Genomic DNA, 23,048 nt, shown 5'->3' with positions numbered 1-23,048 from the left:
TTTGTGACCCTTAAATTGTGGTTAAAGTCCTTTATTTTCTTTATAGCCTTTTTTAAAGATTTTATTTATTTATTTGACAGAGATCACAAGTAGGCAGAGGAAGGCAGAGAAAGAGGGGGAAGCGGGCTCCTTGCTGAGCAGAGAGCCCGATGAGGGGCTCAATCCCAGGACTCTGGGATCATGGCCTGAGCCGAAGGCAGAGGCTTTAACCCACTGAGCCACCCAGGCTCCCCCCAGGATCCTCTTTTATCGCTTTGGAGTCAATGGGTTTAGGGAAATGTATTCTTTTTTTTTTTTTTTAACAAGCAATCAGAACACTCAGGAATAACCAGTTGTTTGTCACAGTAGCTATTTATTTCTATTTCCCTTGAACAACCTAACATGACACTTATGGTAGCTCGGATTATGTGGAAATCAGGAAAGCACAGAGCGGAGACTCAGCGCATGATGGTGGAGGTAGATTCAAGGAAGCAGCGGATGTGGGTCCTGCCCTTCTGCAGCTTGCCAGCTATACAGAAGACACTGCGCAGCAGGTGGTTTGAATGAAAAGATACCTTTTTGGTTGGGGTTTTACCTCTGATTCTTTTAGCTGTTGTTTCCCCTCTGATATGTTTCTTCTCCCTTCCCTTCTCCCAAGTGTCTATTATTCTCTGGTGTGCATGGGTTGCCAAGCAAGCAGCACTCTCTGATAGTGTCACGGAGCCTATAGCAGTTGGAGCCCTAGGGAGCTGCAGCTGTACTAACAGGAGAGAGGAGATGGGGTTTGCAGAGCAGGGGAGCCAGGAACGGGAAAGAAGGAAAGATTGCAGTGTTTGGAGAATGTGATTTGGTTTTAAGATCACTAGTGACTTAATGGAAAGGCCTTCCCCAGCCTTCACCACAGTAGCCTCATCTCTTCAATGGTGTAGATCCTTTAATACGTAGGATGAGTGGAGCCCATCTTTCTGCCCACACTACGGCTTTTGCTCTGCTAGTGAATTTGCCCTCCACACTGGAAAAGTTCACAGAAGTAGGCCTCTCTTGAGCCTCTTGCTCAGGACCAGGGTGGTTGGGGTGTTTAATTCAGGTCATTCTGATGTGAAGGGAGTACGAAAAGACACAGGGTAGGTGAGAGTTCCACGGACCCTCCAAGTTCTAAACTTGTTTGTTCTTTTTATTTTGTCTGTTTCTTGAATGAATGAACGAATGACCTTGTTCTCCAAAGGCTGCCAAGAGGCCTGAGAGTATATTTGTAGAATGAACGTTTACAAGTCTCTTCTGGTCACGCTGGGTACATTCTTCACAGCCACAGGACAACATCAGGCAGACCTTTGGGGAGTCCTGGCCTCCCAGCTGGCCATCTACCATTCCGGTCTGCTTCCCACTTGAGGAAGGAAATCATGTCGGGGCATCTGTAGTCTCCATTCCAGAAACTGTGTCAGAAATATTGGCTTGGGGGCACCTAGGTGACTCAGTTGGTTAGGGTCTGCCTTCAGCTCAGGTGAGGATCTGAGAGTCCTGGGATCAAGCCCTGCGTGGGGCTCCCTGCTCAGCAGGGAGCCTGCTTCTCCATCTGCCACTCCCCCTCCTTGTAGTCCCTCTCTTACTGTGTTTCTCTCTGTCAAAAAAGTAAATAAAATCTTAATAAAAAAAGATTGGCTTGATCATCAAAGAGGGCCAGAAAAGGCTCCATCTCATCATTAAGCAGACATTAATTGTGCAACTGTCCTGTGCTTATAGCCCAGCATGGTGCTTAGGAGAGCCTGACTTTGTCTTGTTCATTAATGAGTTTCAGTAGTGGATTAAAATGCCAGTGAGGTGATTCTGGCAGGCTTCACTGTCTGACAGAATTTGGGGGTGATAATAATATACATCTTAAAAAGCAATAGCAATTTCTGTGTGTTCCGGGCTACCAGAGGGTGGGGCAGATTTATTCTATATCAGTGGTTCTTGAACTGCCTGTTGCTAGAGCACATTCTCCAAAGAGCATTCCTGGACCCGTGGTTATAATCCCCTCAGCTGACCCAACAGGTGTTGTGACCCCAAGTGTTCATACACTGCGGGGCAGTCGGGCCTTGACTGCCCGTCTAACGTCATAACTGACCTTAAAGGCCTGAGACTCCGAAGTAGACTAAAGACAACAGTGCCCTTCCTTGTTCTCCATGTTCCCTTCTGCACAGAGCCACAAAGACCTGACTTGCTATCAGGGGCACTTGTGCCTCTTGAGATGACCCATCTTATATCAACCTGAGTACTCAAGTTTGGGCTTTTAGGTTGCTTTGCGGAAGCTGCTAGCAATTTTAGCTCTCTCAGTAAGGTCCAGAGCTGATGAGTGACTGTTGCTTTATGACTCTCAGTGCATGCTTCACATGGACGAGCCAAGAGAGGGGCTGCTCAATTTTCAAATAATATGTGCCTTTTATCTGGAACATTCTGAAGCTCAGGCTGCTGTAACAAAGTACCATAGACTGGGTGGCTTAAACAACAGATCTTTATTTCTCACAGTTTTGGACACTTGGAAGTCCAGTAGATTCAGGTTCTGGTGAGCGTGTTGCTCGTGCAACTTTCCTGGCTTGTAGATGGCCACCTTCTTGCTATGTCCTCACCTGACCTTTCCTGGGTACATGCAAGGAGAGAGAGAGAGAGGGAGGGAGAGAGATTCTCCTTGTTTCTGCCTCTTCTCTTAGGGGAACTATCTCCCTCAAGATGTTATGTGAACCTGATTACCTCCCAGTCCATCTCCAAATACCATCACCTGGAAGGTTAGGGCCTCAAGGTATGAGCTTTGGTGGAACACAACCATTCAGCCTATAGCGCTGTCCAGAGGAAGAAAGCAGTGTCTTATATCCCAGCTGGCATGGGAGGGAAAGGCAGAGCACCTGGAGAGTATCTGGGAGGGTGTTTTGTGCCCCACTCTCCTAGCCTGATCTCCTCCACCATTCATGAGCATTAGACACTGCCTTGGTCTGCAAAGGGATTCCCTTTGATGATATACTACGAAAAGATTTTAAGACTGCAAGAGTTAAATAACCTTAAATTGAAAACATTAAGAAAGGCCATTGCTTTAGTATGAATACATACTAGTATGTATACTAGTATACATAGTATGAATTTGGAAGAAAGAAATTTGGAGTGAGCAGGGTCACAGAGAAGGGTGGGACTTAGGGGAGCTGATGCAGGTGAGAGGGATCGGAGAGAGCCCCCCCACCCCACCTCCCCAGGCCATACTGAGCCACCAGGGGCAGAGGGGGGTAGAGGGGTAGGCAAACTACTAGGTGAGCACAGCAGGAGCAGCCACTGGTCTTTGAGGCTGAAGTACTCTTGTTTATTTTGCTTGGAGAAACCTGCCTGACCAGTTTCCTTGGTAGTAGCCATTTTCTTTGCATTCCTGTTCACCAAGACACTGAGGTGGCTGTGCCAGGTGCTTCTGATTTCTCTGGATCATTTAGACCCAAACTGCACAATTTAGGATCTGAACTGCAGAGACTTTGGCCTGGTAATCTGTTTACTTGGAGCTGATTATCTTCCTGCATTCCGGTGGGGCAGTGAGGTCCCAGCTGAAGGGAAGATTAGGCAAAGTCCCCTAGGGCACGTGTATTATGTGGGCAGGTGCATGCAGCTCTTAGGGGATTGTGTTTGAAAGGTCACCACTTACACAACATATCTTTCAAGACCTTTGGCAGTGCTTTTTCCTTAGGAAGATAGGCAGTGGCATTTCAAGCTGCCATGCTGAAGCCTAGCTCAGGAACCCCAACCTGCAGACCCTGGGAAGTGAGCATCTGCTTTTCCTGCTGGTGTGACTTGGCTCCAGAAGGCGGCTTCGTTGCCCGCTTTCACTTTGTTTTTACATGCCACATTTCCTCTGGGCCAGTCTTTGTCCTGCTTCAAGAGAGGTTGGTGTTTTTCTGGCCTGGCCATAATGTTTAAGAATCTGCAGGAAAACCCAAGATCTGGCTTTCCCTTGCTTCACAGAGGCACGTGGCCATAACCAAGGAGGAACATATTCAGGGTTGAAGAATAATCTTTTATGTAGACCACTTACTGTGATCTTAGGCTGTAGATGGTAATATTTCCATAGCTTTGTTCTCTCCTGACATAGTGTTTCCCTCTGAACTGACCAGTTGTCAACTCAGAGGCTTTCATGAAGTTCTTTTTATCTAGACGCAGAAAGAATAAGGGGTTTCTGAGGCTTCTAGTTTCCCAACACACTTTCTTGTCAATAAACTCACATACATGGGGTGGGACGAAGGTACCAGAGCAGTTCAATGTGGTTTCAGGTGTTTGGAGACAGGTATTGGCTTTCTTTTTTTCTGCTCACTTTTTTAAGTCAGAGGTTGAAAAGTTTTGTTGCTGTATCATCTGGGCCTTCCATGTATAGGATTTCAATTTCAGGACAGTGGTTTGGTCTGATTTAAAAGGTATTTAAAAGGGATGGTATGCCCACAATAGCCAAACTGTGGAAAGAGCCAAGATGCCCTTCAACAGATGAATGGACCATGTATACAATGGAATATTATGCCTCCATCAGAAAGGATGAATACCCAACTTTTGTATCAACATGGACTGGACTGGAGGAGATTATGCTGAGTGAAATAAGTCAAACAGAGATGGTTTCACTTACTTGTGGAGCATAACGAATAACATGGAGGACATTAGGGGAAGGAAAGGAAAAGTAAATTGGGGAAAATTGGAGGGGGAGACGAAGCATGAGACACTGTGGACTCTGAGAAAAAAAAATGAGGGTTTTAGAGGGGAGGGGGTGGGGTATGGGTGAGCCTGGTGGTGGGTATTAAGGAGGGCATGGATTGCATGGAGCACTGGGTGTTGTGCATAAACAATGAATCTTGGAACACTGAAAAAATAAAATAAAAAAAAGGGGGAGTGTGGTATGGTATCTGCCTTGATTTTCTCTAGTGCTTGCCCTAAGGATAAAAGGTGGATAGGAGGATATATCCATGTTGTGGAGAAAGGTGCTCCTTCATCCTCTTACCAGTTCCAGCTTGAGGCATTTGTAGCAAGGAGCCAGTCAGGCTGTTCCTAAGAGAGATCGTCACTGCTAGATGGCCACAGTTGAGCATGCTTCTTAAAGATCTCGATACTTTTTCAAAGTTAAAGTTTTTAAAAAAATATTAAAGACTCATTTACTTATTTATTTGAGAGAGAGAGAGAGAGAGAGACGGGGTGGTATGGGGCAGAGGGAGAGAGAAACTGAAGCAGATTCCACACTGGGCACGGAGCCCAAGTGGGGCTTGATCTCACGACCCTGAGATCATGACTTGAGCCGAAATCGAGAGTTGGACACTTAACTAACTGTGCCACCCAGGTGCCCCTCAAATTCATTAAGGTCTAATTTACATACTTTTTTTGATTACATGAAATACATCATTTGAAAGGTGGTTTCAGTTTTACTATTCAGCCTGTTCTCTTTTAATTTCTTCCTTCCTTCTTTCCCCTTCCCTCTCTTTCACTCTCCCTCCCTCCCTTTCTTCCTTTCTTTCACCCTATGCCCAATGTGGGGCTTGAACTCACAACCCTGAGATGAAGAGTCATGTGCTCTACCATTTGAGCCAGCCTGGCACCCCTTGTTCTCTTTTAATTGTACCTTCCACATCAAAGTTTAGGCTGGTAACGATAAAAAAGACGAGGCTGTGAAGTCGGGTCTCACAAGGCCTACCAAGCGAATGCCAAACTCCTTAGCTGGACTGCAGACCAAGCCCCTCGCACTACAGCCAAATATGGGTGCTGCCGACCCCACTATACACCCTGGGTTGCTTGCGTCCAAGCCTTTGCTTACGCAGTTCTTTCTAGCCAGAAGGGCGTCTCCCCATGTTTCTCTTGAAATCCTGAACCTTCCCTGAGGCCCAGTTCAAAAGTCAACCCCTCCCTCATAGCTTCCCCGGGTTAGGTGTGACCTATGCTCTCTCTGAATGCCTTTAGGCCTTGGCTTATCTCGCCTTCCTGCCTTACAATACCACATACTTGGCCAGCACACTCCAAGGCCAAGATTTAATCTTGCTTCTGTGTCTCCCACCTATCGAACACAGTGCCCCACACAAAGTAGACAAAGTGAATGTTTAAATAATGGGAGAAAGGTATTTTATTAAGACATAGCCAAGTGGGAGTTAGCTTTCTAGGGGGAGGTTGTAATGTGACTGTGACTTAGACCTCATGAAATTTTTGAGATTTAAGAGCCCCAGTGTGAGAGTCACCCACCACACAACTCTAGATGAGGCCCTGTGCACCTCTGGGCCTGCTCTCTGTCATCTCTGAGGATGTTTTCTAGCTTGTAGTCAAATAAAATTTTGGCAGCCAAAGAAAGAAAATGGATTCAAAGAGAATCCACATTGTGGATTTGGAAAAGAAATCACCATCATGACAGTGGCAGGACTGAGGAGGGAATTGGGTATGTTTAACCTGGCAGAGAAGACCTAGAAAAGACTTGAACTCGTGAAATGCTAGAGGTGGAAGGAAACTTAGAGTCTTCTGAGGCTCTGATGTCCTGCAAAGCTCTTTTTCCATTTGTAGTTCTGATTGATAGAAAAGGAAATTCTTGTTCATTCATTTTACATTCTCAACTGAGAACGACGTTATGGTTCAGAATCTCAAATTCATTTCTTTCATTTCAAATTCAAATGTGTGGCTATGTGTTTAACAAAATCATAGTTTACAAACATGCTTTATTTGGTTGTTCAGTGTCCCTCATCCACACAAATCCATCAAACAAAATCCAAATAAACTTGGGGACCACTCTATATTGGGAAACAGCCCTTTTTTGGCCTTGTTTGCTGGGGAATTTAGAGCCAAACATGTTCCTTACCAGAAGTAAATGACGCAAGCCAGGTACTGCTTTCCTTTTTTTGTCCCCCTTAAACACCCAGAAGAGTGCCTGAGCATATTAGATACTCAAAAATACTTGTTTAATTAATGAATATCCTTAAGCATTCTTAAGGATATTGTATCATCTTTTAAGAATATTAATTTTGATGAGTAGTCAATGATATGGGAAATATTAATGATATAATTTCCAATGACACCTAAGGTTGCCAAATTGTACATACACACCATCTCAGTGTGTGTATGTACACACTGAGTGTAAATCTGTTCATCTCAGTGAAATCTGTTTTCTGTGTACTTATTACACAATGTTATATAATATCCCAACAATATGAAGAACTGTTCTGAGTTATAGTAAATGTGATTTTTCTGGTTTTAGACTTCACGTTTCTCAAAGAATCCATAATGATCTTATATTAATTTAATTTTTAATGAAATTTAATGCATAGGAATAGTATAAAATCTCAAATACTAGAGTAACATATATCAAAAAAATTAGTCTTTTTCCTATTCTCCTCTTTTCTGGCTCTACAAAGGAAACTGCTTTCAAATATTTTGGCTGTAACAGAAAGAAACAGTGAATCTGGGACGCCTGGGTGGCTCAGTCAGTTAAGCATCTGCCTTTGGCTCAGGTCATGATCTCGAGGTCCTGGGATCAAGTTCCACATTGGGCTCCCTGCTCTGTGGGGAGTCTGTTTCCCCCTCTCCCTCTGTGATCTTTCTCACTCTCTCTCTCAAATAAATAAAAAAAAGAAAAAGAAATAAAGAAAACCAGTATCTAATGTCTAAAATGTAAAAATAAAAAGTAATCAACAAATAGCAAGAAGAAGCAGTGATTTCAAAATGTGTTAAAGAAGAAAAAGAGACAGCACAAAAATTTGAAAGCAGTTTGTTTTTATGTTGACTTGTATTTTTGAAAGAAAAGTTATAAAAGGTCCCTGTGCCTGTGGGTAAAGGCAAGGCAGACGGCCCCGCTGCCGGCGTGTGGTGTTCGCTGCCGACTTCCCGGTGACTTCAACCCACGCTCACCTCGTCGTTACTTAGCTCATGGCACATGTGTCTTAGTACAGTAAGGGATATGAAATTCCTCTTGGAAGTGACCTAGCATGTTAGTTTCATTTCAACCTCAGATGTTTAAAAAATGACCAATAATTGGCTTCCTGACATCCAGAAGACGTGTTTATATTAACTTGATCATATGTGCTGCAGCTTCTTACTGCTGTTGGCAAAGGTCAGACATGGTTCTGCAAAGTTCTAGAATCTGTTCCTGGATTATCACCAGTAAGCTCTCCCTTCCAGTGTTTACAGCCTCATCCTAATCTCCTAATTCATTTTAACATCTTCCTTCTTCCCTCCCCAAACTAATTTGTGCTTAATCTAAGTTCTGTTCTTTTCCTTACTACATTTGTTTTAATCTTTGAAGCCCAGAATGACATTGAGTGTTTCTTATTATCACTTTGAATAAGGTCTTCACCATGCCCGTGTTTGTAGGAACATTCTACAGAATGCCTTCCTTGCTTTAGGAAACTCCATTTCAAATGCCGGGCAAATGCATTCAGATGTGATCCTGTGACGTGGAGCCAGGAAAAAACCTCTTGGGCAGAGTGTCTCCTTGATCTGCTGGCCCGGCCTCCCTCCTTACTGCTTCGAGTATATAAATTGAGGGAGATAAAGGGCTTTATTCAGAGTTTGGGTATTTGGATTTTCAAATAATTTGATAGTGATTTCTTAAGACTCCTGTTTTAAGAAATTTGGAAAGTAGGTGGAAATTTCACTCTGCACACTTTTACTGCCTTCTGTATTTCATTTGGGCCTGCATGTGGGGAAATAGTGGGTTTTACTCTGCAGCTTCCAGCCCAGCCACAGACCACTGAACTGCAGGTAGAAGCCTAAATCTTGGAACTAGTTCTGGGAAATGCACTGAGCTGTGTGTACAAAGGTGTTAACAGAGAATGTAAAAAAGAGAGCCTCGATGGCGAGTAGAAAAACACAAACTTCTCGCTGAAATCACCCATTCGCAGTGACTCTGAGCAGAGATCCGGTGGATGAGGACAGTAGACACTTTGATGCAGGTGAGTTTCTTCCCTGAAGCAGGGAGCTCTGGTGTGAAGTGCCAGCTTCACCAGAGCCAGAGTCAGCGATGGATACTTCAGGATTTGAGCTTATAGTTGTGCTTTAAATTTGCCTTCAAATCCACCCCATCCCACTCCATATGATCATCCCATTGTATATGAGGGTATATATGTCGCCTCCCTACTCTCAAATCTTCAGGGGCTACTGCTATATTCAGGGCCTTCCAAAATTTGCCCCAGACCTTTATTTCCAACCTCCTTTCCTAGGACTCACAGCTACAGCCAAGCTGGGCCCCTCCCTCCTTTTTCTCAAGCCTGTATGTTATAGTTCCCTTCCTGCCTTTTCCCACCTTCTTTATTACTCTACTCTGCATGGCTGGTCAGAGGACCTGGCCACTGTCCTAGGTTAGGTAGGTGTGTGATCTGGGTCCCATTACTCTTCCTCCCTGAACCTCCCTCTCCCTCCATGTAAGATGAGAGATTAAACTCAGAGCCTTCTTTAAAGCATCCTTTCAACTTTATTATTGTGTGGGTGAATGTCAGCCTTAGCTTTTTCTTTCGTTGTCCCAGCACACAGGATCCTTTTCTCTTTTGGGTCTCTGCAGCGTTTACCATTCATTGTTTGAGACTGTAGTTCATATTTTTATGCCCTGCCTTCAACTACTTTTTGAAGATAGGTTTGTAAACTGAGGAAGCCCTTTGGTAGAGCTAACTTGTTTCCCTGGGATGTGGGTGTGGGGGAGGACTGTTGAGTGTTCTACTTCGGATCTCTACTTTGTACCTAGATAGAAGCTTACAGGCATTGGGACTCATGAAAGATTTTCTCTTACTTCCCTTTTTGGGAAAGTGGGATGTTTCTTTGAGAAGAGGCACATATCTGTAACATCTAGACTGAAGGAAGGATACAGTCTCCTGGAGAATTCCCTCTGGTCTGCTCTGAGGCTTCTGGGTCCATGCTGACTCTTTGGGTTGGCCTTCCTCTGCCATCCTTTCCAGACTGCCAGGCTCCTGGCATTTAGGGTTAGGATGATGACTTCATCTTTCCCTGTGTGTTTCAGGGCCCTGTTTGATTATGATCGAACTCGGGACAGCTGCCTGCCAAGCCAGGGGCTCAGCTTCTCTTATGGTGACATTCTGCACGTCATTAATGCTTCTGATGATGAGTGGTGGCAGGCGAGACTGGTGACACCGCATGGAGAGAGCGAGCAAATCGGTGTGATCCCCAGTAAGAAGAGGTGAGTGGTCATGATCCTGAGGCCTTCCTTGCCCTCTTCCTGGTATTGCTTTCTTCTGTATCTATTAGACTGTAAGTTGCTTGAGAGCAATTCCTTTTCAGTGGAGTTGGTGCTGAAGACATAGTTATGACTCAGGGAGCCAAAAGGGGGCTGCTGAGACCATGCACTGGTGGTGAGTAACAGGACTCCTTTCTGACTCCAAAACAGGGTGGAAAAGAAAGAAAGAGCTCGATTGAAAACCGTGAAGTTCCATGCCAGGACGGGGATGATTGAGTCTAACAGGGTAAGTGGGGATCCCCAAGGAAGTCAGCCAATATGTGAAGAGGAGTAAGAAGCTTGGAGTCTGTCTGCTGGCTAAGAGAACTGGGGAGCACAACAGAATATCTCTTTTTCAGGGGGCTGACTCTGTCCTATCAGAACACTGGCTGCTTTTCAGAAAGCAGAGAGAGGGCACTGAAACTCTGTGTCCAGTCTGTACTCCTTCCCTCTGGGTTACTGGCTCTTGAAGATGTGTTGGAGTTGGACTGTCTGGAAAGGCTGACTTGTTCCGGGTACCTGAAGCCATTTGTGGTTATCTCCCTGGCCGCAGACCCTGTCAGAGCTGTGGAGACTCTGAGCAGAACCTGGCCTTGTTACCCAGCGAGGAAGGCTGGCCTCAGAGCTCTGACCACCTCCCTTCAGACCAGTGAGGCATGAGGGCTCAGTCATTCACCCCTTTTCTTCTATGAGCTTTGCAGGCCGAAGAACTTCTGGAGTGCTAGAGGGAAGAGAGACACGGAGTAGATGACTCTGTGTGTATCAGTGGCACCTTAGGGCATGTGTCCAGGAGGCTCCAATGACCTTTGTCCTTTAGAAAGTGCCAGTGAATGCTGTGAGTCTGGATTAGGTAGAAACCTCTAACATCCCTACAACATTTTTCTGTAAACATGGTTTTCCTCTTACATCAACTTTCATTTAATCTCATAGATTCCATTTGTGAGAGATGGTCTTTTATTTAGCTCACCATTGTCTCCATTTTAGTTTTTCTTGCATGCTTTAAAATCCATTGTTCTGTTTTTTTTTTCTTCTGTCCTTCCCCTCCATCTTCATGTTCTTTCACAGTCGATCAAAACGAAACGTAAAAAGAGTTTCCGCCTCTCTCGAAAGTTTCCATTTTACAAGAGCAAAGAAAACATGGCCCAGGAGAGCAGCATACAGGAACGTAAGTAGCAGCAGGGTACAGAGAGCAGACTGTCCACAGCCCTGCCCTCTCTTCCTCAGTTGCACCTCCCTTTCTGAGAAGATGGGGAAAGTGTGTGTGTGTGTGTGTGTGTGTGTCCGTCTGTCCATGTGTGCTTGGGTGCATGTGTGTATGCATGTGCATCCTTGTTTATTTAGAGTCAGTGTAGAGATTGGTCTGCACAGGGAGACAGTGGGTCTCTCTTATCCAGCTGCTCACTCCGAAAGAATGTTGGAGGTTCTAAGGACTAACTAGTTCCAAGGCTGGCTACCAGGGCATCCCTGGCACTGGTGTTGGGGGTGCCAGACGAAGCTCTGCTGGGGTCATCATCAGTTCTCAGCCCCAGTAGCAGTTTTAGAAGAATGGTTTTTCAAGAGAACCAGGTCTAGGGACTCAGTGTTGCTCTCCTGGCTTCTTCCTCCTGTGTTTTCTTTCCCTTAACTTTACTCATCTGTGTTAAGAGAAGAGCATTTTCTTCCCTGGACACCTAGTCGGACCTGCTTCCTGAATTACATGCACGTGCGTAGGCACCCAGGATGTCCTCCCGGCTCCAGCAGACTCACTGTCATCCCAGATACAGAGCCAGCCTTCAAAATAAAATCCTTTCTGCCTAAAGGAATTAACGTGGAAGGGGGATTACTCAACATTGTCTAAAGAAAGATTTATTGAAAAACAGCAAATGGTAGGAAAGGCCATAAGCTGACTTTTCAGAGCCAATGTTGTGAATCCTGAGAAATGTTCGTATTTTACCATATGCCTCAGAAATTAACTGCTCTGGCCCTCACCTTAAACACCAGGTCAAGCTGGTGTGACACTTCTCATATATTAATCATCCTGCTGAATTGTAAGCCTTTCCTCTGCCGCCTTGTAAGGAGGGGCCGTGGGGTCTTGGGCTGTTGGGACTCGCGGGGGACTGACTTTGTCTAGGCGAGCCTGATGTATGGTCATGGTCTACGTAGGTCATCACTGTCTAGAGTGGTAGCTAGTCGATCCAAGGGTGCCTTCATGCAGATGGGGGTGATGGGCCATAATCCTGGGTAGCCCAGTAAGAAGCACAAGCTGCCGTGGGTTCTGCTTGTGAGCAGTGCAGTGGGAGACGGTCTGAAGGGAGGTCACCGCAGTTCACCGGGTCAGCCTCCAAACCTCTGTGCTCTATCTAGCCTGGGGAGGGTTTGCCGTTGGGTGGCCCAACTGAGGGACAGGGGATGCCTTTTGGATGAGAGTTAAAACCACCCAGTGCTTATTCTTCAGAAGGTGAGCTCATCCCCTGTGGTCTGCACAACTCAGGCCAGATTTGAAGGCCATACCTGACACTGCACGAAGCTTTCCCTGAAGGCTCTGGACAGAGTGAGTCACTATTAGGCAAAAGTTCCTTGGGATGATGATAATTCTGCCTGGTCTTTGATGCACCCTCAGAGGGAAATGGCGATTACATGGACGGAGCAGAGACCTGGGCTCTGTAAGTACAAATTCAGCCAAAGCAGGTACTCTGAGCCTTGGAACAGATGGAACAGTCTACCTGTTCTGTCCTGTTGGGCTATAGACTGTAGACTACCTCAGAAAGGTAGTCTGCTCCAAGGCCCTATGGCAGCAAGTTTGGCAGTATGAAGTACCTGTATCTTATCTGTTCTGGGGTGTTCTTTCTATAGCAAAAATCTTAACCTCACTATAATTATAGGTCTTCATAGTATTTCATACTTCTGTCACTAATGCTTACCTGGCTCTGTATTCTTCCTTCCCCATGTCTTTTTTCTCTATTTCCTCTTTTGTCCCAATTCTTTTCCTCCCTCCCTCCCTCCCCTCCCTCCCCTCCCTCCCTCCCTCCCTCTTTCCCTCTCTCTTTGTCCTTGCTGTCTGTGAAATCAGGACTTCCCTGGGTTAAGTGACGATTATTATGGAGCAAAGAACCTGAGTAAGTCAAACTTACACACCACTAACTGTATTTCTGGCGTGAGTGGACATGCTGGGGTTGGGGGTGTAGGGAACGTGGGTGAGGGCAAAGGGTGAGGGGAGGACAATGTTGTCAGGACTCTGACACCGTAGCAGGAGAAGGAACAAGTGGCTCTGAATGGCACACTTTTGCTCTGGATCCCTGGTACCTTAATAAAAGCCGATCATTCACGTCTGTGTTTTCCTTTTGTACCTTGAAGGGGTGGGGATCCATCTTGGCCCCCCACCTTAGAAATGAGGTGGGAAAGAAGTACTTCTCCAGGGGTGACCACTCAGCTCATCTCTAGCCTCTTGTTGAGGTGAGGGGTACCGGCTGGTTGGCTGCTTCTCCTAGTGACACAGCACTAAAGAACTGGGCTTAAGAATGAGCTGTTTTGGTTTCTCTAACTAGGGACAAAAGTACCGTGAAGCCCTTTACCCATCATGCATCTGGGACATCCCAGCAGGCCCATGGGCCTCAGGAAATAGCCATGGGCTGGCTTTCCATGGAGCATCTCTAAGGCGCCGAGCTGGTGGGGGTCTCAGCCGCACCTATGGACATATATATGTACATATATATCTAGTGCCTTATCTCGGGCAAACTCTGACCTGTCCTCTCTAGAAAATAATTCTAGAGTGGAAAATGAAGGGACCAAGAGGATGGCACCTTAGCAGCCCCTTTGTGCATGGAGGGGCATGTACACGTGGCTGTGCCAGGCAGGTTCTGTGAGCATATACTCTCCTTCAGTAAATAATAAAGGCATGAAGGGAAAGGAGCTTCCTCAGGGGATTGTTCAGGAACTCGCCTGGGATGGCGACTCATCCAGTCCTTCCTACGGGGCCACAGCATATCAGAGTCTGGAACAGTGTCATCTTGGCTGAAACAAGCAGTGTCTCTGTCCATTGTTTGTTGTGTTCATGTTTCATTTTCATTTGCCTGTCCTCTTGGGAGCAGTGGCCCTTTTTTGGGCCATATTGCACCTTGTGTCTCCTTTGAGCATGGTGGCCATGCCCACACTCAGATGCCGAGTGTCCCAGCGGTCTGAGACTGGACAGTTGTCTTGGCCTCCCAGCATTCCGTGTTTCTGGTCTCTGTGGTCTCTCTGATTGTGGATGAAGGTGCATCCTCTCTCACCACGGAGGCCAAGCTAGGAAGGAGGAGGAGGAGGCTAGATGATAGTGGTAGCAGGAGGGCTGTTGGTCCCACCAAACGGTCAGAGCCTCAGTCCCTGGTGACAGCTCAGCCTCCCTGTGTTTAGCCTCTTAGTTCTGGAGCACCACATAACTCTGTCCTTCAGGGGCTCTGTCTGGGGGAGGGGACTTCTCTTTGCTGCTGTTGCTGCCTTTCCTTTCCAGTCATTAGCCTTGGGAGATGCATTTTGAGATAGGATTTGGAAACACTCCAGGTCAGTTCTTTTGATTCAGATGAAGAGGATGCTGCTGAAGAATGGAAGGCTTGTAGTGTATCGGGAGGGACTTGGCGGACCAAGAGGGCTCTGGGGACGAGTATGATATGGCCAGGGGCTCAGGACTGGCGCTCTGCCTCCCAGTTGGTAGCCCGGATGTGGCAGGCCTCCTGTGGTCTGGTTTGCTTGGCAGTTCAGTGTCTTGCCTCCTGGAGGATTTGAGTTTTGTGCCGCGTGTGACCTCTCAGTGGTGTGTTCTGAATTGGAGTCTCTTTCTTGTTGGCTTGCAGAGGGAGTGACATCCAACACCAGTGACAGCGAAAGCAGTTCCAGTAAGTGTGTGTCATTCTCCCCCATGTTGTGTAGCTCTACCATGTGTCCCAGCCATCCTCATTCCAGCGTTGCATGGCTGCCATTTCTGTTCAGAGGCTAGTGCTTCGTTTAGCCATGTACACTTTGAGATCCTGGAAATGCTGTGGCCATTCTGTCCTGATGGGGTGGGATTTAGGCCATGAATTAAAGGAAAGTATAAGGCCTGCACTTCTGGCCAGGACCCGACCTAATGCCGTCCCAGGGGCCCTGGGAAGGGTGAGGTGCCACTGAGTAAATCCCTGCCGTGGGGCCTCCTGGGTTATAAATGCTGCCAGTTTTACAGATTTGCTTAGAGACCAAAAGACAAGTGGCTCCTGTGGGATGTTGTCCTGAATTGCCTTTGCAGGTCTCTAGGACCTCCTGGGTCAAGGCTCAGTGTCTTTGTCCTTTTGCTGGGTTAAGCAACCTGGTAACTGCCCAGTTTTCTTTCTGAGATCCCGTGACCAAGCCAGAGAAGCCACAGGTGGAACCCCACGTGGCCTCTCAGGAGCTGTGGCTAGTGGTCTTTGTACAGTCTGCCCACGAGTCTTAGGCTCAGAGGAAGCCTATGAACGAGCATCCTGGGGCTTGATGCAAATACTGCTGCCTTCCCCGGCACTGCCATCAGCCCCATGACACCCAGACACCCAGAACCAAGTGGCTTGGTGACTATTTTAGGAAAAGTTTATCATCACTAGGGTGTATGGAGGTCTACCATGAGAAAGCGGGGCTTGGCATTTCTCTTCGAGGGGCCTCGGGACCTTAGCCCAACCTTGAGCCACTGATCTGGGTATTTCCTCAGTGCAGGGGGGATAGACAGACCCTTAAAAGAGCAAGTTAGCATTCATTAGTGCCCTGACTCCCCTGCCTGCAGATTAGGGGACATGGGCAGCATTTATCATCCAGTTGAAGCGTCCCTGTGGTTCTTACCAGAGCAAGAGCGTAATTGAGCACAGTTGACTACTGACTACAAGAACAGTTCCTAAGAAATGGGGGTGGTCTTTGGTGGAGGCTTCATGGCTTCTGGGTCATGTCCCTTTGGTCAGGTATGTTTTGCTGAACAAGAGGACTCCTGACTCCCATCCCAGGGGTGGTGAACAGCTTCCTGTGCTTTCTTGCTGATGGGTAGCAGACAGGCCCACAAGGCAGGTGGTAGCAAGTACCACCTGACAAAGCTGTTTTCTGACAGAGGTGGGGGTGAGGTGAATGCTGTAGGGGGTCCAGGATGCAGGGAAGCCAATTACAAAGTGCTAACGTGTCTCCCTTTTTTGTTGCAGAAGGACAAGAGGATGCGATTTTGTCCTATGAGCCAGTGACACGGCAAGAAAGTAAGTTCCCTTCTGAGAGTCTTGCCTTGGAGCTGGTTTCATGACCACAGGGCCCAGTATAGTGGTGGGCTGTGTCAGCACAAGGAAGAGCACTCGGGAGCAGGAGGGCGGGGCTTGCCTCATGTGCGGACCCCCGGCAGCTCCTTCTTGCCTGTGTCTTCCTTGTGTCATAGAAAAGGGGAAAGGAAACCCAGTGTGCACCCCTCACCATACCTTTTTTTCTGCTGCGGTGCCTTCCAGAGCAGAGGACGGGTTGACAAAGAGGGCAAGGGTTCATCTCAGTGGGTGTGACTGTTGCCAAAAGAAAGGTCCCAGTCCCTCCCTGTAGTGGGTTCTCAGGGAGAAAAAAAAAAACCTTGCTTAGCTGCTGGTGCCCGTACAGAGATTGCTCCTGAATCTGTTGGAAGGGGAGATGCTTCGGATTTCAGACTTGCCTTGGACTGAGGTATTTTCAGATTAAAGGCTCTTTGGTGTCTTTGTAGTTAAAAGCCAGGGACTAGCCACGGACACTCTGCCCTGTCTGAGTGGTGGCTGCAGAGCCTCGGTGTTCCAGGCAGGCGTGGAGATGGAAGAGGCCGTCAGGTGGGAGGCCTCCCTCATGACCTCCATGCTCTCTTTCTCCAGTTCACTATGCAAGGCCTGTGATCATCCTGGGCCCGATGAAGGACAGAGTCAACGATGACCTGATCTCGGAGTTCCCGCATAAATTTGGCTCCTGTGTACCACGTAAGAGCCCAGGTTTTGGAAGGGAGGTGTGAGTGTGCCGGGAATGATTACTCAGATGTTTCATGGAAAGGCTCTGGGGCCAGGTGCTTGGGTTCTCTGGGAACAGGGTCTGCTGCTCTGGAAGATTTTCCCACAAGGCTGTTGGGGCTGGGAGGCCTAAGCCATGAGGCTGGCCTGCTTCCTCTCTTGGAGAGAAGTTTTGAGTAGTGATGGTCAGGAAGGATTGGGCGAATGGGGTGCCTGGCCCAAGTGGTGTTGGCACAGCCCCATGGACAGCTTGTTCACTGGCTCCCGTGCCTCATTTGGCATCTTCTGCCAGGTTTTGGCCCAGGAAACCCTACCTCTCTGGTTTAGTTTAAACTAAAGCAAATAGCTCCGTGTGTGAGCCCTGGTGGTTACAAGAGAAGTAGGCAAGACACGCTTCTTTCCAGCTACTCTCCCCGACATCTGCCCACTCACTTGGAAAATATTGGAGTGGCCCTGAGGCCCAGGTGAGAGAGGGACAGGTCATCTCTTTTGGCCTGGGGCAGGTCATTGTCCTGGGGCCACAGAGCATTTCTTTTCTTCCTCCAGATACCACTCGGCCTCGGCGTGATAATGAGGTGGATGGACAAGACTACCACTTTGTGGTCTCCCGAGAACAGATGGAGAAGGATATTCAGGACAACAAGTTCATTGAAGCAGGCCAATTTAACGATAATCTCTATGGGACCAGCATCCAGTCAGTGCGGGCAGTTGCAGAGAGGGTAAGAAGAGAGGAGATGGCCTTGCTAAATATAACTGTCAAAGGAAAAACTGAAATGTTCCTGCTCACATTCCGTTAGGGTTTGGCTCCTTCCGGCACGGGGCCCACAACCACACAGCACACTGGCTCTGCATGTTCTCACCCCCTGGATGGAGATAGCTGTGTCTCCTCCATGCAGCTCACCCCAGCATGTCACCGATGGGACTGGTGACCCCTCTGCAGATATGGCCTTTTCTGGCTAGGCGGAGCAAAATGTGGGGCCTGGGTGCCTCAGTGGTAGAATCTTCTAGACCTCTCTGGGTGGCCCTGGGTGCCCACCACTGCCCCTGACCAGGCAGATGTTTGTGTTGCCACTGGGTAAGTGCTTGGGGCTGGGTAGACAGGGACCGGGTGGGCTGATAACAAGTCTTTGCCTTTTCAGGGCAAGCACTGCATCTTAGATGTTTCCGGCAATGCTATCAAGAGGCTGCAGCAAGCACAACTTTACCCTATTGCCATTTTCATCAAGCCCAAGTCCATTGAAGCACTTATGTGAGTATTTGCGAGTCTCAGACACTCCCAGCTAGGAGAGGGCCCTGGAAAGGAACAAGAAAATGAACTGAGTTGTTGGGCAGGGGTAAGATGCCATGGAAGCTCTAAGGCAGGTCTGCATCCACTCTGAGGGCTCCTTCTGATGTGAGTGCCCGAACCTGTATTCCGGTCGCACTTTTAAACCTGCCAGGTTTGGGGAAGATGTTGAGCCATGGGCCACTGCTGCTTTCAGAGGGCAGCTGAGTGGATTTTCAGGGAGCCTGGGAGCAATCCTTTATGGTAATCAAAACGTAGCATCCAGAGGCTGCCTGGGTGGCTCCATCGGTTGAGCATCCTACTGTTGGTTTCAGCTCAGGTTGCAGTCCCAGGGTCATGAGATCGAGCCCCACTTTGAGCCCCACTTTGAGCCCTACTTCAGGTTCCGTGCTTAGTGGGGAGTCTGCTGGAGATTCTCCATCTGGCCTTCCCCCGCCTTTGTGCTCTCTAAAATAAATCAATAAATCTTTAGAACAAAAGATTCTCTCTCTCTCTTCCCCTGGCCCCACCCACCCCCAGTTTGTGCACTGTCTCTCAAAAACAAAACAAAGGCACACATAGAATCCAATTTGATACCATTTTTCTTCTCTGTCTTCGTCAGGGAGATGAACCGACGGCAGACATACGAACAAGCAAATAAGATCTTTGACAAAGCCATGAAACTGGAGCAGGAGTTTGGAGAATACTTCACAGGTAAGAAGCCCTGCTGCCTGGCTCTGGTAACCTAGGACCAGCCTGACACCTGTAAGTGTCTCCAAAAGACTTAGGTACCTGGCACCGTCCAGAGTGTCTGGATGCTTTGCAGGTCAGGCCTTTGCAAAATATTCAAGTTCCTTCCATCCAGCTAGAGGAGTTTAGCCAGTCTGTAGTCTCGACCACACCACCAGCTGCTTCCATGGATCATTTTGTTCATCTTGTCTTCATGTCCCTACCAGATCAGAGGCTCCCTGTGTTACTTTGCTTCTCTCCCTCCCAACTCCTCCCCACAGTGTAGTCCTCGGTTTTGGGTGTTTTAGGTGCCAAATCTATGGTGGTTGATGATGATGATTTTTCAGGGGGGTGTTCAAGTTATCTGTCAGTGTGTGTGTGCATATGGCCATCTGTTTGAGGTCAGTTCCTAAAAGGTTGTTAAGGTTTCTCTGTAATATGTTGGTTACCTTTTCTTTTCTCTTATTTTTTTAAAAAAGATTTTATTTATTTATTTGAGAGAGAGAGTGAGAAAGAGAGAGATTGCAAGAGCGAGTTGGGGAGGGGCACAGGGAGAAGCAGACTCCCTGCAGAGCAGGGATCCGACATGGGACTTGATCCCAGGACCTGAGGACCAGGATCATGACCTGAGCTGAAGGCAGATGCTTAACCAACTGAGCCACCCAGGCGCCCTGCAATATGTTGCTTGCCTTTACAATCACAGGGAGAGAGATGGGGGGTGGGGCTGGATGGGGGATGGGCATGAGGGGGCACTTGTTGGGATGAGCACTGGTTGTTGTATGTAAGTGATGAATCACTCAGTTCTACTCCTGAAACCAATATCCCCTTACAGGTTAACTAACTAGAGTTTAAAGAAAAAAACTGAAAAAAAAAAAAAAGATAAAGCACAGTGACATTTCTGTGCAGGTTGGTGCTGAGGAAACCCCAACTGGCAGCACCACCAGGTGAAGCAGGGAGAGGGTGCATAGCTGTACTCTCAGACCTTGGGTTTTGGAGCTCCCTTTACTGTTAGTCTCTGTCCTAGTTTTCCTGACCAACCTCTGACATAGAGTGGATGCGATGGCCCCAGGAGCAACTGCCTCTTGCTAGAAACTGTTTCTTTTGGTTCTTTGGATAACTGGGATTTTCCAAATCTTCTACTGAGCCTGTTTACAATGACCAGCTGTTGGCCTCACGGCTGCCAAGAGCAACATGAGCTGTGAGGTCTGAAATCTAGTGGGTGCTCAGTAAACATTTTCTGAACAATCCACTTTCTCGTTCGTTGCCACTTAGTCTTACTGTCTCGGCAAGATGACACTGAGCCCTGGGCTTAGAGCACCTACCGTCTTCCGTCGTTGCCCTAGGCCGTGCAGGGTCTCTGCCAGGTGGAGTTGGGGCTGGGGGCTGCCAGGGCAGGCTAGACTGCAGGGTTGACGGTGCTGTGGAGCACAGTAAGAGTTCTCTTTTCCTCTTTACTTTAGCCATTGTACAGGGTGACTCACTGGAAGAGATTTATAACAAGATCAAACAAATCATCGAGGACCAGTCTGGGCACTACATTTGGGTCCCATCCCCTGAGAAACTCTGAAGAATCCCCACCAAGCACTCTCTTGTGAACAGAAGACATCAAGTCCCTCTTCCCTCCTCCCTCTTCATTCCTGTCCCCACCAGGAGAACAAATGACTACTGTTCTTGTCCCCTTTTTTAGATATGTCCCAAAAATTGAGTTTTCTAGTCCTGTTTTGTTTTTTTAAATTTTCATTTGGTTTTAGTTTATTTTTTGGGATGATGCCATCTCACTCATCATGTGACTGTGCCCATTCCTGCATGGACCTTTCCCAAGCGCTAGCACAGGAGCAAATCCATCAGAGTCATTGTTTTCATAAAAACCAAGCAGAAGCGAAGAGACGAGAGGAGGACTGCTGGAAAGCCAGGCTCCGGACAGCTGCACGGCTTGTGAAGCAAGCTTCGTGTGCCGTGTGCCGAGAGGCTCCCAGGCATTTCTGCCTCTCACGCTGCTTTCACGCAGCGCTGAACGGTGCAACGTATGGCGACAGAAAGTATCTTATTTATATATAGATATATATATGTAATTTATATAAAATATATAGAAATTATTATATATATATATTATACACTCTCATATAATATATATATATTCACACACATTTGGACTAGAAAATCTATGGAGACTTCATCAATGGTACTGTGTTATTAGAGAAATGCTTTAATTTTCATATTCCAATCAGATGGCATCTTCTATCCCAACTGGTTGGGGAGGGATTGAAAGTGGTAGTAATTACTGTACCAAGGGCACTTGTTTCTGGTCATTCTCTCGAAAGCTAAGGTTTTCTCTAGGGTGGGGTCAGCGGGAGGGCCTTGGCTCTGCCGGGTGAGAAGTTGGGAGAAGGGATCCTGAGGCAGCTGCCACCTGCCGCCCGCACAGTTAGTCCAGGGGGATGGAAAGTGAGAGAATGGCCAACAGTGCTCCCGATGACATTGCCTATTGTTTCCTGCCACCTGATGTGTCTGCATGAGAGGTTTCCTTTTTGTTCATTTTTAAGCTGCTGTTAAACCAAAACCATGTTGTGCTACCGTGTCAGCCTTTTCATTATTCCAAATTTTACTTTTACTATTTAAGTGAATGCGTAGACTCCAATTTGGCAAGGGTTTGAAAGGCTCATGACATTGTGGAGGAGCCAGGCCTTGTGACCGTGGGTATGCCCGGAGCCGCCAGCCTTTCCGCGGAGGGGAGGCAGGGGCCCTCACTCACAGCCAGGGGTGTGCCCGCTTCCCCTGAGGCCCCTCTGTGGGGCCCCACCAACGGGGACAGGGAGTCCCTTGCCAGCTCGGCGCTGGAACGGTGGGAGTGCCGTGGGCCTGGCCAGCCATGTGATGAGAAGTTGGATTTGGTTTTTTTCTGCAGCTGCTCCATACGCCCTCCCCCAGCGCCCACACCAACAGCTGGTAGCTTACTGTGGCTTTGAGAAGGGAGTAGACTCGGGCCGTCTGAGTTACCTGCAGAGCTAAGAGTCCCTTGCTGGTGAGACCAGTTGGTTTTTCTCTGACCACGAGCATGGCGGCGGGGGCGGGGGGGGGTGTAGGTGTGGCTCAGGCCCTGCCCCACCCCCACCAGGTTCTTTTGTGGCCGCCCCCCACCCCCGCACCTCCCTTGCCCCATGGTGGGTACAACATGGGAGAAGAGCATGGATCTGCCTGGCCGGTTTCCCAGCCTGTGGCATTGTGACTGGTGTGAACAATGCCATGTTCAAGACGCTCAGAGTGCTACCAGCCAAACTTAGGAAATGTTAACAGTTCTCCTACTAGCACAATGAGGCTAACTATACAGCGTGGGGCCCAGAATGAGGGGAAAGAAAGGGCAGCAGCTTTACCTGGGCAGTACACTGGATTGAAGGCAAAAACGGATGATGTGATGGCTGATGGCGACTCTGGTGAGGAGGGGGTGAGTGGGGAGTGTCATTTCTCAGATGTTAAGTGATGTCCTCTGAGTAATGCTCAACCCTCTGCCCCTCCGAGAGAAGGAGATCGAGATTCAAAGTAAGCATGACACTAGTTGGTTTACCAGTGTTCCTTCCAAGGAGACATATATTTTTTAATAAACGATAGTTGCAATGAACTGTGTGTGGCTCAGAGACTTTCTTCATGGGGTCGAGAAGGGAGGTGGGCACAGAGCCGTGGGAAGGTCTCCAACCTTGGAGATCCAAAAGACTCTGCTCAGGGTCGCCTGGGTGGCTCAGTCGGTGAAGTATCCGACTGTTGATTTCGGCTCAGGTTGTCATCTCACGGTCACGAGGTCGGGCCCTGCGTTGGGCTCCACGCTCAGCACAGTCTGCTTGTCCCTTTGCCCCTCTGCTTCTTCCCCCTCTCCTCACCCCTCCACTTGCCCTCACCCACGCGCTTTCTCAAAAATAAGTAAAATCTTCACAAGACTCCTTAGTGACCATCCACA

At 47.9% G+C, this 23,048-nt stretch overlaps 1 protein-coding gene across 7 annotated transcripts in view; it reads left to right on the top strand.

The window, feature by feature from the left end:
• The window catches only part of DLG3 (discs large MAGUK scaffold protein 3), a 54,219-nt gene extending 31,504 nt beyond the window's left edge, over nt 1-22,715 (top strand). For 4 of the 7 annotated variants that reach the window (XM_004777197.3, XM_045072757.1, XM_004777202.3 and 1 more), the window contains 10 exons: nt 9,944-10,120; nt 10,328-10,403; nt 11,222-11,321; nt 14,965-15,006; nt 16,303-16,353; nt 16,978-17,079; nt 17,653-17,825; nt 18,246-18,355; nt 18,993-19,084; nt 20,560-22,715. In XM_004777197.3, coding sequence (XP_004777254.1) covers nt 9,944-10,120; nt 10,328-10,403; nt 11,222-11,321; nt 14,965-15,006; nt 16,303-16,353; nt 16,978-17,079; nt 17,653-17,825; nt 18,246-18,355; nt 18,993-19,084; nt 20,560-20,666 — 1,030 coding nt within the window. In that variant the 3' untranslated portion in view covers nt 20,667-22,715. Of the gene's footprint in view, nt 1-9,943; nt 10,121-10,327; nt 10,404-11,221; nt 11,322-13,205; nt 13,252-14,964; nt 15,007-16,302; nt 16,354-16,977; nt 17,080-17,652; nt 17,826-18,245; nt 18,356-18,992; nt 19,085-20,559 lie in introns of all 7 variants that reach the window. The other 3 variants (XM_004777199.3, XM_004777200.3, XM_004777198.3) reach the window with 3 other exon arrangements.
• The last annotated feature ends 333 nt before the right edge of the window (nt 22,716-23,048 follow it).

This window comes from Mustela putorius, unplaced genomic scaffold (assembly GCF_011764305.1).
Source record: "Mustela putorius furo isolate JIRA1106 unplaced genomic scaffold, ASM1176430v1.1 tig00004053_pilon_pilon_pilon, whole genome shotgun sequence".
Classification (NCBI taxonomy): domain Eukaryota; kingdom Metazoa; phylum Chordata; class Mammalia; order Carnivora; family Mustelidae; genus Mustela; species Mustela putorius.
The sequence above is the reverse complement of the archived record's forward strand: the minus strand, read 5'-3'. Positions and strand labels throughout refer to the sequence as shown.